Genomic DNA, 15,119 nt, shown 5'->3' on the forward strand with positions numbered 1-15,119 from the left:
CCATTCTTCATCACCCTGATCCTGAAATCCCGTTCATAGTCGAGGTGGATGCCTCAAATACTGGCATCGGGGCCATTCTCTCACAGCGGCATGGTACCCCACCTAAGCTTCACCCTTGTGCCTACTTTTCTCGCAAGCTCAGTTCTGCTGAACAAAACTATGATGTTGGTAACCGGGAATTGTTGGCTATGAAGGCAGCTATGGAGGAATGGCGACACTGGCTAGAGGGATCAAAGCACCCCTTCGTTGTCCTGATGGATCACAAGAATCTGGAATATCTACGATCTGCTAAAAGACTAAACCCCAGACAGGCCCGATGGGCGCTGTTCTTTACACGCTTCGATTTCTCGGTCACATATCGACCTGGTTCCAGGAATACCAAGGCGGATTCTTTGACACGTCAACACGACTGCCTAGATCCTAGTAACTCTGAGGAAAGCCTTCTCCCTGAATCATTGATTGTGGCCCCCGTCCAGTGGGACATCATGACAGAGCTTGAACAGGCCAATTCACAAGAAATCTCCCCTCCCGAATGCCCTCCTGATAAGATCTTTGTTCCTCAGGAACTCTGTGAAAGGGTCATGCAACACATTCACTCGGGGCTCAGCTCTGGTCATCCTGGGATTACGGCCACTCTCCATCTCCTCCAGAACAAATTCCGGTGGCCAACCATGAGGACTGATACTATAGACTTTATCCACGGTTGCATCATCTGTAACGAAAGTAAATCCCCCAGACACCTACCATCCGGCTTGTTGCACCCCTTACCAGTTCCCCACCGACCATGGTCCCATCTGGCTATTGACTTCATCACTGACCTCCCCAAGTCCAATAACAACACCACAATACTCACCGTCATAGACCGTTTTTCCAAGGCCTGTCGGTTAATTCCTCTCCCCAAACTACCCACAGCTTTCGAAACAGCTGAATCCTTATGCAACTTTGTGTTTCGCTTCTATGGGCTCCCTGAGGACATCGTGTCGGATCGAGGGCCCCAATTCACCTCCAGAGTATGGTCAGCTTTCTTTCAAAAACTTAATGTCAACATCAGCCTCACCTCAGGATACCATCCACAATCCAATGGCCAGACAGAATGACTCAATCAGGAGATCACATGATTCCTCAGATCATACTGCCAACAGAATCAGACTGACTGGAGCCGTTACCTCATGTGGGCAGAGTATGCTCAAAATTCACTACAGAAACCCTCTACTGGACTCACGCCGTTTCAATTCATAATGGGTTTCCAACCACCATTATTTCCATGGTCAGGAGAACCCACTGAAGTACCTGCTGTTAATGACTGGAACATCTGGAATCAAGCTCACATACACTTACGATTGACTACTGATTGTTTGCTGCCTGCCCCGACCCTTTTTGCACGTACCTGACTACGATTTGGCTTCTCTCCACTGTTGTGTTTGCTGGTGTCTGACCTTGCCTGTTTGATTACGATTTCAATAAAGCTGCAGATGGATCCTCACTCTGTTGATGTCTCGTTACAGATAGCGTGTAATGTAAATCAACGAGATCTCTAACAGTATATCAAACTACTTACATTAAATGCATTTAAATATCAGCTGTCATGCTATATCTTCCAAAAGTATGTCTTAGTAAGATGATATTTCAATGCTTAGTTTTATTGTGGGGGTAAAATAATGCAATGAAATACAATGATGATTAAGAGATGAACAAATAAAACAAATTCCTTAAAAGCTGATGGATCATATTTGATTCATCTTAATATAAAAAACATATGCATGAATAATCAAGTAAACCTTAGTTGCTTCAGTCCAGTAAGTGTTCATCTTGAAATACTACAAACAGTATAAAAGTTATCCTTAAGTTTACGTTCCAGCAAATTAACCATGACCTAAAGGGGAATGTTTTTACAATTATACTAAAAGGCCTTTTACTTGCTAAAAAAATCTGAACTAGCAATCAGATGACAGGAGGCATGAGTAAATTGTGAGCAACAGGCTTTTCAAGCAAAGTCTTGATAAATTAGATATTCATGTAGCAACTATGATAAAGCAGCTTTATTTATAGAGTTAATGAACAACAAAATCACTGATTATTGGAGCCGTATATGATTATGGACTTATATTTTATATATTAAGAATTTTACAGTGAAGAGTACTCTGGGTGGTTCTCAGGGATAAACTGTTGGACGGGGCTGTAATTGTGCTGTCTGTTGTTTGTCTCATGTCTGTTGTCCACAGGAGCGGTGATGAAAAACTGCACTGAGAATGGCTGGTCTGAAGTCTTTCCCCCGTACGAACTCGCCTGTGGCCATGGGCTCAACGACAGCTTTCAAATTCCCATTGACTCGGTACTATCAAAAATCATATTATGTTTTATTTCTATATTCTTTCAGAAAAACTAACAAACATGAAATTTCACTAAGGGCAGATTACAAGTTAAAGAAAGAAAACGAGTAAATGCATGTACAAGGGACAACAGCGCAACAATAGCTTCCGATCTTCATTTCACTGAACCAGTAACATGGAAACACAATAAATATATGAAAAATTTGAATGCTACATAATGTAAATTGATCTGTCTCTTCTCTTAGGAGGTCTCACATGAGTATTTCTTTTATGTGAAGATTATGTATTCTGCGGGATATGCCATCTCTCTTGTCTCACTCAGCATTGCCCTCACAGTGTTGTGTGTGTTCAGGTAACAGACTGTGTGTGTGTGTATGTTTGATTATTCACATTATGAGCATATAAAGTGTAATAATAACACTGAGCAGCAAACAAAAAAACTTGCTGAAGTTGCTAAGGTGTTCTAGTAAAAAGAGTCTCCGCCTCTAAGTTTCAATAGCTATGTTTCCATCCACCTATTTTTGTGCATTTTGGGATATTAAATACATAAAAAAAACGCTGAATGGAAATGCCAAGATGCACATACACATAAAAGTGCACAACTGAAAACATGCACATAAACTATGATGGAAACACATTTACCGATGCGCATAAAAAAAATCATGTGTCTTTGTGAGATGGGACGGCGTAACTGGACCAACCAGTGGACCGATCTCATTGCACAGCATCTGAAATGTTGTTTTGGTCATTCTGAAATGCCTGAGCCAAAGTCGATCGTCAAAGTTTTTTGGTGTAATTACCTCCCAGAACCATCTTTCATGACTGTGTTCCCAAAAAGCAGGCCCGTTGCAATGATCACGAGCAAACTTACTATTGAGAATGAAAAACATTCATTGTACTCATTGAGTTAAATATTGCCAAACAAATCATTTAGCTCAAAGGACCATCTCTACAACAGTAAATTAACAGGAAGCTAATAACTCAGTGTTTCCATGCACCTATTTTTTCTTTTGCACATTTTGATATATTCCATGAAAAAGGCTGGATGGAAACGCCAAGATGCGCATAAATTCTAAAAATGCGCTCAATTGAGTAGGTTAAAATTCTTATCCGGTAAGAAAACGTGCATAAACTTCGATGGAAACACTTTTACTGAATAAATTCCTTAATGTGCATCAATGGGACAGCATAACTGGACCAACCAATGGACCGATCTCATTGCAAAGCATCTGAAATGCTAGTTTTGTCATTCTAAAATGCTTGAGCGAAGTCTCGTCAAAGTGCTTCATTATAATTAACTCCCAGATTTGCGTTCCCAAACGGCAGGCTCTGAAAATAAGATAACATGACCGCGTTTCGTCTGCGCGCTCTGAAGCTTGTAATTTATTTTATACAAAAATGATCATATAGGCCTTCTCCTACTGCAGCAAATGTAATTTTTCTTTGTGATATTTTGCGCAAATTAATCAGGAAGTGACGATTTTGTTCTCTTCAACTCACTATGGAAACTGTGCTTTATTTACAAATGTTTTATGCGTTACTCCAATTTTGCACATAAGTTTAATTCTTAACTTTGGATGGAAACGTACTGGCGTAGCAGACAGGCAAGCACTGCGGGGGGTGCAAACAGCAGCACAAACATTATTAAAACAGATTAAAACAACATATAAAGGAATAAAATAAATAGTCCTAAACGAAATATATTTTACTTAAATAATTAACATACTGTATTAACAAAACCAAATAAAAACCTGTGCAACATGTCTACACTGAGTTCCGGTTCATTTTTGTGACCGCGCCACAAGCTCAAGGAAACCGAGAAGGCTGAGAGCCTACACTATTTGTTTTCTTTGTTTTACACAAGCTCAATGATTTGAGAGAAGTATAGGTGAGTTTCAGTTTCTCTTTAAATGGATGAAAATGGTGCTTTATTTGCGAATGTTTTATGTGATATTCGAAGTTAAATTCACACCTTTGGATGGAAACTGATCTTTAAATATGGCTTAAGTTCCTCCTTCAACGTCCTTTAAAGGGATAGTTCACCCAAAAATGAAAATTCTGTCATTAATTACTCACCCTCATGTCGTTCCAAATCCGTAAGACCTTCATTCATCTTCGGAACTCAAATTAAGATATTTTTGATGAAATCTGAGAGCTTTCTGACCCTACATTGACAGCAACGCAGCTAATAAGGACATCATTAAAATAGTCCGTGGCATCAGTGGTTCAACCTTAATTTTATGAAGCTACGAGAATACTATTTGTGTGCAAAGAAAAAAAAAAGACTTTATTCAACGGCAATTTAAGCCTAATATGCAAATTCTGAGATTCTGAGAAAATATTTCAAATTATGAGATGTAAATCCAGAATTGTGAGGGGAAAAAAAAACATAATTCTGAGTCTATATCTTATTTTGCCTGGTTTTTATGCTACTAAACAAAAATAAGTATAGTCTCTTAGAAAAGTAACAAGCTGCATGATTTGAGATATCATACATGTTCATAGATCAAACTGTGATTTGAGTTATGCATTTTGGGATAGTGGAGTACCTTTAAATATGCACAATACTAAAGATTCTCGCCTTAGGATACACCACTAATAAAGAACAAATAGGAATATTACACTCACACAAACTTTCACATCAACAAAATATAGGAAATTACAGTTCATGTTAAACACACATAAACCATTCCATTAATTTTTATAAGCAACACTCTGCAGCTCTCACAGAAATCCTGAAGCACAGAGAAACTGTCCTCCAGTGCTTGTTCTGTAAGTGATAACAATTGTAAATCATCTAAAAAGAAGTTAAAATTAAAATAGCTGTCATTCTGAGCAAGAACATGGAAGATGGAAAGTATCCCGACATCGTAGCGAATTTGTCTAAGCCTAAAGCATCGCTCTGCTAAACTGTGACATCAGCCAAAGAATTCTGCCTTTTGTGTTCCAAGTTCCACACTGCAGTTACTTTGTACAGGCTGGCTTTGTGATGATAAAGATGTTTAACGTTTTGATGTTTACATTCAGATAAGTTTAGAAAATGTCTAGTTTAGAACAACCCCACATGCCATACTTAATTTACACACATTGCGTTTTATTCGTTTAAAAAGCCTCATCCTCTCTCGAAATTTCTCTCCATCCCAACCCCCATCCCTCCTCCAGGAAGCTGCGCTGTACTCGTAATTTTATTCACATGCAGCTTTTTTTGTCCTTCATCCTGAGAGCCATCTTCATCTTCATCAGAGATGCTGCACTGCATTACTCACAGGAGTACTACCACTGCAACTCTCATCCGGTACACATAAACAACCACACAACACACGCACATAAATGCATTATATTCTACATATACATCATAAATAAATGTACAGATAAGCTCTCTGAGCTGTTGTGTTTCCGGGGTTTCCCTCAGCCTGGCTGTAAAGTGGCACTGTTCCTGTCTAATTACTGCATCCTGGCAAATTACAGCTGGCTGCTGGTGGAAGGACATTATCTGCACAGCCTCATTAACCTCTCACTGCGTTCACAGAAGAAACGCCTGCACTGGTACATCCTACTTGGCTGGGGTAGGGTCCTTTCTCCTGAAAGTATTGTGACACTTTGTGGTTGTCAGATGTTAGTTGATCATTTTGATTGTAAAAGGGGTCATATGATGTTGCTAAAAATAACATTATTTTGTGTATTTGGTGTAATGAAATGTGTTTATGTGGTTTAAGGTTTAAAAAAACATTATTTTCCACATACTGTACATTATTGTTTCTCCTCTATGCCCCGCCTTTCTGAAACGCGTCGATTTTTACAAAGCTCATCGGTCTGAAAAGCGAGGTGTGCTCTGATTGGCCAGCTATCCAGTGCGTTGTGATTGGCCCGAATACCTCAAGCGTGTGACGGAAATGTTACGCCCCTTACCATACTGTGATGACCATAGAGTGAGCGGAGGCCGGGCTAGAGTGAGCGGAGGCGGGCGGGCTTGAGAACGGAGTGGCCGGCAGGCTTGCGGCAACCACATGTGACGACCCCGGGCTGGACTCTGCTTCGTCCACAGTGAAAGCCGATCCGGCGATCCACAGCGCAAAGTTGATGTATTTCCTCAGCGACCAGCACGGATCAGCTCCAGACATGACGAAGCGGATATCGTCCTCTTTTGGAAGACCAAACAAAGTAGTTTCACTTTCACAACGAAACACACAGCGCCTTCACGACATGGCGGCGGCAACAACAATACTACAGCGACAATAAAAGTTACGCCTTCTTTCTTTGCGTGAACATTTGGGCGGTGTTATGCAAATCTTCCCACATCGTGACGTAGACATGTGGGGGCGTGTTAGAACGAGACGTTTTAGGTAGGTGTGGGTGACTCTTAACTTTGAGGTTGAGACTTTAGTCTTTGCAACTTTACAGATCTTCTTTATGCACCAAGAGCTTGTAACACTCCGAATAGAAAGGAAAAATTGAAATCGCATCATATGACCCCTTTAATGTCATTCTCTGCATCTGCACTCTTAAATATAAAGGTTCTTTATTGGCATCTACGGTTCCATGAAGAACCTTTAAATTCTATTGAACCTTTCCATTGCACAAAAGGTTCTTTAGATTAATAAAATGTTCTTTACACTAAGAATAAAATGGTTCTTTGAAGCACTGTTCACTGAAAGGATATTCTATGTCACCTGCATAGCAAAACCCCCTTTTGGAACATTTATTTTTGAGTGTGTGGTTCCTCTGCTTGAATACCTGTGTGAACTTAAAGGGGTCATGAATTGAGAAAGCAAAATTCCCTTGATTTTTTGACATATAAGAGTTATATAACATATACCATTATACTATTAAAACATCCTGTAAGTTTCAGAACTCAAAACTTTGTCGTTAGTCTAAAAACAGCTTATATTGAATCCAGTCTGCCAAAAGGACAACTTGTAGAATGTTCTACTCTATGATGTAATAGTGTGACTAAACTCCGCCTCCACAGAAGAAGATCAGTGTCTGCTTCTACATTGCTGCCTGTTTAGCCCCGCCCACCGATTAATGTTCTACTCTATGATGTAATAGTGTGGCTAAACTCCGCCTCCACAGAAGAAGATCAGTGTCTGCTTCTACATTGCTGCCTGTTTAGCCCCGCCCACCGATCTGCGCATGTAGTGTTTACCAGAGAGGCGAACGTGCAGGTCTATGCAGAAACCAAATGATAAAGATGGCTCTGAAGACAATAAGATGCTGTGCAGTGCCAAGTTGTGCAAAAACAGTCTTTTATTGCCTTCCTTCTGATCCCTACGCTAGGAAAGAGTGGATGGACTTTATTTTTAATGAGGATCCAGACTGCATCAGTAATAACTCGGTCCTTTGTTCACTTAATTTTACCGTGGATTCGTTTACAAAAAAGGCACAATTTGACGTGGAATTTTCAAGAAGATTGAAACTAAAAGACGATGATGTGCCGACTATACTGGATCCAACAGGCATGTTGCAACACACAAGTGTGAGTAACTGTTTCCTTTAGGTGGTCACTATTGCTTTCCCTTAAGAAAATTAACCATGGTTTTACTACAAAAAAAAAAAAAAACATGGTTACTATAGTAAAACCATGGTAACCATAAATTAAACATGGTCTTGCTACACTAGCCATAGTTTAACCATGGTATTTGTAGTAAAACTGTGGTTATGCAAATGTTAATAAAAAAAATGTTTTATACACTTTTACTATAATAAAACCATGGTTAATTTTTGTAAGCGTTGTCTCTTCAGCAGCGTCCATCTATGAGGAATGTAGATTAATGTAGATTAGCCAATCACAGCAGTGGGTGTTTACTTCCTTAAATCTACAATCTGCCACCATGGCAGCGTCCATCTATGAGGAATGTAGATTAATGTAGATTAGCCAATCACAGCAGTGGGCGTTTACTTCCTTAAATCTGATTTCACACAAACCATGGTTAATTTTTGTAAGCGTTGTCTCTTCAGCAGCGTCCATCTATGAGGAATGTAGATTAATGTAGATTAGCCAATCACAGCAGTGGGTGTTTACTTCCTTAAATCTACAATCTGCCACCATGCCTATTCAAACAGAGCGTTCTGATGAGGGGGGTCAAAAACAGGACAGAATATAGCCCTTTAGTTATAAATTATGTTTTTTGATGTAAAAATCTTGATAACATTATAAGTGGACCTCAGGGAACAGTACAACATAAAAAAACAAAGGCTGTTCATGACCCCTTAAAGGAGAACTGATTTCACACATATCCACTAAACAATCTACAAAACACCAGCAGATTAAAAGCCTTTGACTTAGTTCTGAGAAAAGCTCTAGTACCGTTTAGCACAAATGACACGCCATGATATTTTGTTATGTAAATCAGTGACATTAGGACTAATGTTAGTTTTTTTTTTTTTTTTAAGAATAGAATTAAAATAGAGAGTGCTAGAGTTAGAGGGTCAAATATGGGAGAGATGTGTTTTTAGTCGTTTCTTGAAGATGGTTAAGGACTCAGCTGCTCAGATTGAGTTGGGCAGGTCATTCCACCAGGAGGGAACATTTAATGTAAAAGTCTGTGAAAGTGATTTTGTGCCTCTTTGGGATGAACAATAAAGCGACGTTCATTTGCAGAATGCAAGCTTCTAGAGGGCACGTAAGTGATGGTTTTGTAAGCAAACATTAATGCCTTGAGTTTTATGCGAACAGCTATTGGTAGACAGTGCAAATTGATAAACACGTGTTGTATGATGTGCATTCTTTAGGCTCATTAAAAATTAATCTTGCTGCCTCGTTCTGGATTAATTGTAAATAATTAAAAAATTGTAAAGAATTTGTCAATAATATATATTTTATTTATATAATATACAACTTTATTAAAACAACATGTATACAAAAAAATAAATCTTCATATAAATCTTTATAGTTATATGTTTTGTAAAGAAATATACAATAATGCATGTCTGTCTTTTATATTTGCTAAATATCAACATGTTTTAGGTTTGGCTTACGTATGCCTGGCAAAGTATTTAATATATGGAATTTTAATATATGTACATAAATAACATTTGCATATGGAGACAAAAATACAAAACAGACCCTCTTGGTGAACAGGAACTGTTATTATTATCAACGTTCTTCAAAATATCTTATTTTGTGTTCTGCCGAAGAAAGAGACTCATAGAAGTTTGGAATGACATGACAATTTTATTTTTGTGTGGTCTATGACTTTAAATAGGTGTAATTATTTAATTCAGAGCATAAAGATGAGCAACAGCTTATGATGTCGAAATCAAAGGGGTCTGTTTTGATTATTTAAAAACAAGTAAATTATAAACAATACATAATTTAAGTAAAAACAATTTAAGCTTATGTTCTTCTAAACTTCAACCGAATTACCAAAACGTGAATTTTTTCTGTTTGATTAGAGCCAAACTTGAACAGTAAAAGACCAAATAATTTGCATGAGCACGAATTGAAGGGAAGGGAATGCATATTCCAGATATACAATTAAAGCTTCATTTTGTTCCCACAGGGATCCCGATGCTCATTATTATTAGCTGGAGTTTGGCCAAATACCTGCATCAGGATGAAGGGTACGTTCACAAGCATTGACAAATCAGTTTCAGAGTGGGTTAAAGTTGAGAGTTGGACTCTTTTAAGCTCAGTCTGATCTCTCGAGGGACTTTCTTTGTTTATACCAGCCTCCTTTGGACGACAACAAAAGATTATTTATTATATTTGTATTATGTAAGAGAGGCTATTTTAAACCTGCATGACTGTGCATGAGAACACACAGTATGTTGTGTATATGTGCTGTCAGATGCTGGGAGACGAGAGATCATGGCTGGATATGGTGGATACTGCGAGTTCCAGTCATCATTTTTATCACAGTAAGCAAACTTTCCAGTTCTAGTTTGATTCGGCCAGCTTCTGGCCTATTCTCTCACATTTAAACAGTGCTTTTACTTTCAAATGGCTCTGCTTGCAATGTTTTTTTGCTTTTTTTTAAAGAATTATTCATAATACTGTCGTTCCATGTTTATAATATTTTTGAAATATCCAACAGTTTGTAGAACAATGAATAGTCTTTTTAATTATCTCAAGGGAACTGTTTTTCAGGTAAACATGCTGTTTTTTCTGAGTATTATTCAGACATTAGTGGCAAAACTGAAAGCTCCTGACATGCATAGAAATGACGTCAATCATCACAGGTGAGAGATAATAACACATTTGAGGTCACTAGCAGTAACAAACAAAATTGCAAAAATAATGACTGTGACAAAAATAATGTGCATTTTTAATGGGAAATAAATTTAGCTCTTTTGTTGGGTACGGCTTGGGTCACAGAAATTACATACTCCAGTTGAACAAACGCAGCTTCGTATGATTGAAAAATAAATGAGTGCATAAAACAGATGCAGAACTCTTACCCATCATCCTCTTTTCTTATGGTGTAGGAAGCTGGCGAAATCTACATTTCTTTTAGTGTCGCTGTTTGGGCTGCAATATGTGCTCTTCGCCTTTTTCCCTGATAGAGTGAGCATGCTAACCTTCAAAATCTGGAATGTCATTGAGCTAGCATTTGCATCCACACAGGTGATGATATACAATTCAACATCTCTTTATACAAACACATACGCACAGGAGCAGTCACAGCACATTTATTTGTATAGCGTTTCTCACAACACACATTGTTTCAAAGTAGCTTTACAGAAGTTAATGATGTTAATGTTTATAATATCTTCATGCCTTATGGCACATTTAGCAGACTAGAGCTGACCGATAGTATAATTGACATTTTGCGATGACATGAGCAATCGAGTAGTTGAGATATGCTATAGTATATAGTATTTACATCGTCCTACGTGAGTATACTGTATATGTGGATAAACATTTTATTCATTTATACATACATTTTGGGTAAAAAAAATCTGGCAGTTGATATTTTCTGTATAGTATATATTGCTTTACATGAATATAGTGTAGGCTATGTATGCTGATAAAGTTGGATATATTTACATTTCCAACTTTATATAAAGAGCTGGGGGATATTATGGTTACATTTTGCAACAAAATAATAAAAAACAGACAGTTGAGTTTTGTTATATAATGTATATCCCTTTATGGATGTGGATGAATTTAGATTTAAAGAGGTCATATGATGTTATTTTAAAGATCATTATTTTGTGTATTTGGTGTAACAGAATATGTTGACATGCTTTAATGTTCAAAAAACACATTCTTTTTCAAATACTGTACATTATTGTAGGTCCTCTATGCCCCGCGTCTCTCAAACACTTCGTTTTCTACAAAGTCCCTCCTTCCGACAAGCGCAGTCTGCTCTGATTGGCCAGCTGACCCAGTGCATTGTGATTGGCCGACCACCACAAGCACGTGTCGGAAATGTAACACCCCTTACCATAATCGCGAGCGTCAGCTTTCAAAGTAAATATCAAGACAGTTAATAATGGCGTTAGTTTTACCATCAGTTCAAGCCCGAAAGGGGAACAGAGTCGCGTGACAGACACAGTGATGATGCAGTACACAAGCCGCGGTTAAGACAGCTGACGTGCTATGATTTCTGACAGACAGTTCACTCTCCTGTGATGTGACCCTGTTCCCCTCACACACACTCACACACACACACACACACAAAAAACACGTTACTCTGCGATGCGCAAAACTCCGCATTTGAACAGTCAATAGCAAATACTTAAACTGATAACAAAACATACTTACAGTCGCTGATTCAGAAGCGCCAGATTGCCATAGCAAAGTCGGAATAGACCTTTTTTTTTTTTTTGAAATAGCCTTTGTGCACAGCCAGCCTTGTACTCTTCTAGGTTCAAAAAACTGTCATCCATAAAATGCGTTGCACAAGCTTGAACATCTGGGTTGTGCTGTTCTGTTGTAAATAAATCTTAACCAATGATTCCTAATTGCATCTACTTCCGGAAGGCCAAATAAAGTGCTTTTGCTTTCGCACTGAAACACACAGCGTCTCCCTGACATGGCTGCATTAACACGACTGCTGGTCCTGAAACCATGCCTTCTTTCTTTGCATGCACATTTGGGCGCATTATGCTAATATTTCCACATAGTGAGGTAGATATGTGGGGGCGTGTTAGAACGAGCCGTTTTAGGTAGGCGTGGCTGACTCTTAACTTTTATAAAGAATGTCTCTTTGGATTTGAGACTTTAGTCTTTGCAACTTTACAGATCTTCTTTATGCACCAAGAGTTTGTAACACTCCAAAGAGAAAGGAAAACTTGAAATCGCATCATATGACCCCTTTAATATATACCCTACTTTATACATTGATCTGTGTGATAAAACAGTTTACATTTTTGCAACAATATAAACAATCATGCAGCTGAGAATTGCTGTATTGCATATATTGCTTTACGTGATGCGGATGAAGTTAGATTCCTTATATATCCAAGTTCATATATAGAGCTGTGCAATAATACAGTTTACATTTTTGCAATGATAAACAATCAGGCAGCCGAGGTTTGCTATATAGTATATAGATATACAGCGTTATGTGGGTGTACTGTATGTTCGCAGGTACAGCAGATTTAACGGGAAAAAATATGCAATAATGAATCCCAAACATTGTAGATTACATTTATTGGGCATTGTTTTTGTTATTTATACTCTCTCTGGCTTTATAAAATTATCCACTTTGCCTTTTGCTTCTGTTTCATGTTGCATTTGATATTACAGGGCTTTATTGTGGCTCTGCTGTACTGTTTTTTGAATGGAGAGGTGAGTGAATAAAAAAAAAAATTGAAATTCGAATGAAATTATCTTAGATTATGCTTTCCAGGGAAAGTCTGCGTTTAATACATCACACATTTCCTGCACATTTTAGACTCACTTGTCATTATTGGATCCTGCTCGAGGCATAAGAAGCAGAACAGTTCTATTTTATGTTTCACGGGTCAGTCTTAACACCTATTGACCTTTAACTTTCCACAGGTACAATATGAAGCCCAAAGACGATGGCGACGGTGGCGCCTGAAGCAGCGCTTCCATGGTGACCCCAGGGTGCATCACGGCTCCCTGAGTAACAGTGGCCTGCCGCTGACACAGGTCTCACTTCTGACACGTCCCAGCACACAGATCACCTGACCACAAGCACCCAACGCCACCTCAGATCACTCGAACCACAATCCAACAGCTAAAATCATGCACAGTCCATTAAAACGACACAATCCCTCAGATTAACTAAAACAAACAAGCCATAACAAACAATTTATGAAAATTATTGTAATTGTCTTGTATCTGCCTGTTCTTAATGGTGTTATAGTTATTATGAAACAAATGCCTGTATGCAGTGAAAGTAACTTATTATATATATGAGAAAACATCAATATTAGGTAGGGACAGCACAATATGTGATACTATTTAAAGAGGTCATGACTTGGAAGAATAAAATTGTCTTTGATCTTTTGACATAAGAGCTTATTTTACCATATGTAAAGTACTTTTTAGACCACAAAAATTCCTCCTCCCTGTAAAAGAGAATTTTTTTTCCTACTCTATCCACACTGCAATGTCACACTTTAACAGACATTTGCATCCACATCTAAACATCAACACCAAATTTACCTTTCCATAGCCGCCCAGAAGTGGTGAGCAGCGAGGTGACAAGAGGCGCGTCTCATTTCCTAAATTGTGTGTCCTCGTTTCCTCACTATTTAAGAAATGAGAAGCATCTGAGGAATGAGATGTAATGACGTTGGCTAATCAGAACAATGGCTGTTTCTGAAAAGTCTTATGGAGTGTATACACTTGTAGTTTGGTTCTTTTGGTCCAGACCATAAAATAAAAATAAATGAACTTACTGAACATCTAAAACAGCTGCTGTTTACTGGGCTAAATGTGCTCATTTTACATGTGTACGTATAGTGGTATTTTTACCTGGTTATAACTCACAAAGAACATATGGAATGTGTAAAGAAGTCAAAACAGTGGCAGTGATTCCTCCTCTGAACACATGGAGATCTGCTATAAGGACCTGGCAGTTTTGATGCTTGGACTGAACTGTAAAGGGCAACATTGCTCCTATGATGAAAATAACCAGTTACTGTACCTTTTTCACATCTCAGGACATCACATCCTGTTTTTAGTTCGTTTAGATGTCTTTTGGTCGAACCGCAACCGGGCCCATCCAAGGGCCTGTCCAAATACCCACACTTGCGGTCTTTTCACTTGACCACTTGTCTACTTTCATGACGTATTTCCTGTTTTTGACCCAAGTGTTTAAATGGGTGTGAAGACACAAGCATGTGTAGGTGAGGCAATGACACCTCTCAGAAGATTTTAGCATGGTAATGGATATGTGTTAATGTATTTGGTCTTGGCAGAATAGATCTGCTGTGCTGCTACTGCTGCTGTAGTAGATTATTGCTGCTGCTGCAAAGCAATTTCAGGAACTTGCTACTGCCATTACATACACAGATATGGTGCTGTGAGTATTTAAGACATGCTGCTGCACAAATAGCATATATAGGTAATAATCCATAGCAGATCTGTAAAGATGGAGCTGGGGAAGTCTGAGGAACTCTGAAAGCACACTGTGAAATGCTCTAGTGGTTGCTAACCAGCCAGTTAAATGTAAAGCAGCAAGCTAGCTGGCTGCGTATGGAGCATAAACCAATAAGCTTGTGCCAAGTAGTTTAACGCTGTTAATATCATCAGTTTGCGTTAACGACCCATCAGCCTGCGCCAACTAGAGTTTCATGACAGAACTTGGCATTTGCAGACACACAGGAAACTTGCTCTCAAGTGTTGATGGACATGATTTGGCCATT

The 15,119-nt window shown here is 38.5% G+C and overlaps 1 protein-coding gene across 1 annotated transcript in view; it reads left to right on the forward strand.

The window, feature by feature from the left end:
• Positions 1–13,519, forward strand: part of LOC107560812 (secretin receptor-like) — a 23,041-nt gene extending 9,522 nt beyond the window's left edge. The window contains exons 4-13 of the mRNA XM_016245080.1: positions 2,223–2,337; positions 2,578–2,682; positions 5,493–5,625; positions 5,743–5,896; positions 9,833–9,893; positions 10,121–10,190; positions 10,420–10,511; positions 10,758–10,896; positions 13,027–13,068; positions 13,282–13,519. Coding sequence (XP_016100566.1) covers positions 2,223–2,337; positions 2,578–2,682; positions 5,493–5,625; positions 5,743–5,896; positions 9,833–9,893; positions 10,121–10,190; positions 10,420–10,511; positions 10,758–10,896; positions 13,027–13,068; positions 13,282–13,434 — 1,064 coding nt within the window. The 3' untranslated portion in view covers positions 13,435–13,519. The remainder of the gene's footprint in view (positions 1–2,222; positions 2,338–2,577; positions 2,683–5,492; positions 5,626–5,742; positions 5,897–9,832; positions 9,894–10,120; positions 10,191–10,419; positions 10,512–10,757; positions 10,897–13,026; positions 13,069–13,281) is intronic.
• The last annotated feature ends 1,600 nt before the right edge of the window (positions 13,520–15,119 follow it).

This window comes from Sinocyclocheilus grahami, unplaced genomic scaffold (genome assembly GCF_001515645.1).
Source record: "Sinocyclocheilus grahami isolate Dianchi unplaced genomic scaffold, SAMN03320097.WGS_v1.1 scaffold744.1, whole genome shotgun sequence".
Lineage (NCBI taxonomy): Eukaryota > Metazoa > Chordata > Actinopteri > Cypriniformes > Cyprinidae > Sinocyclocheilus > Sinocyclocheilus grahami.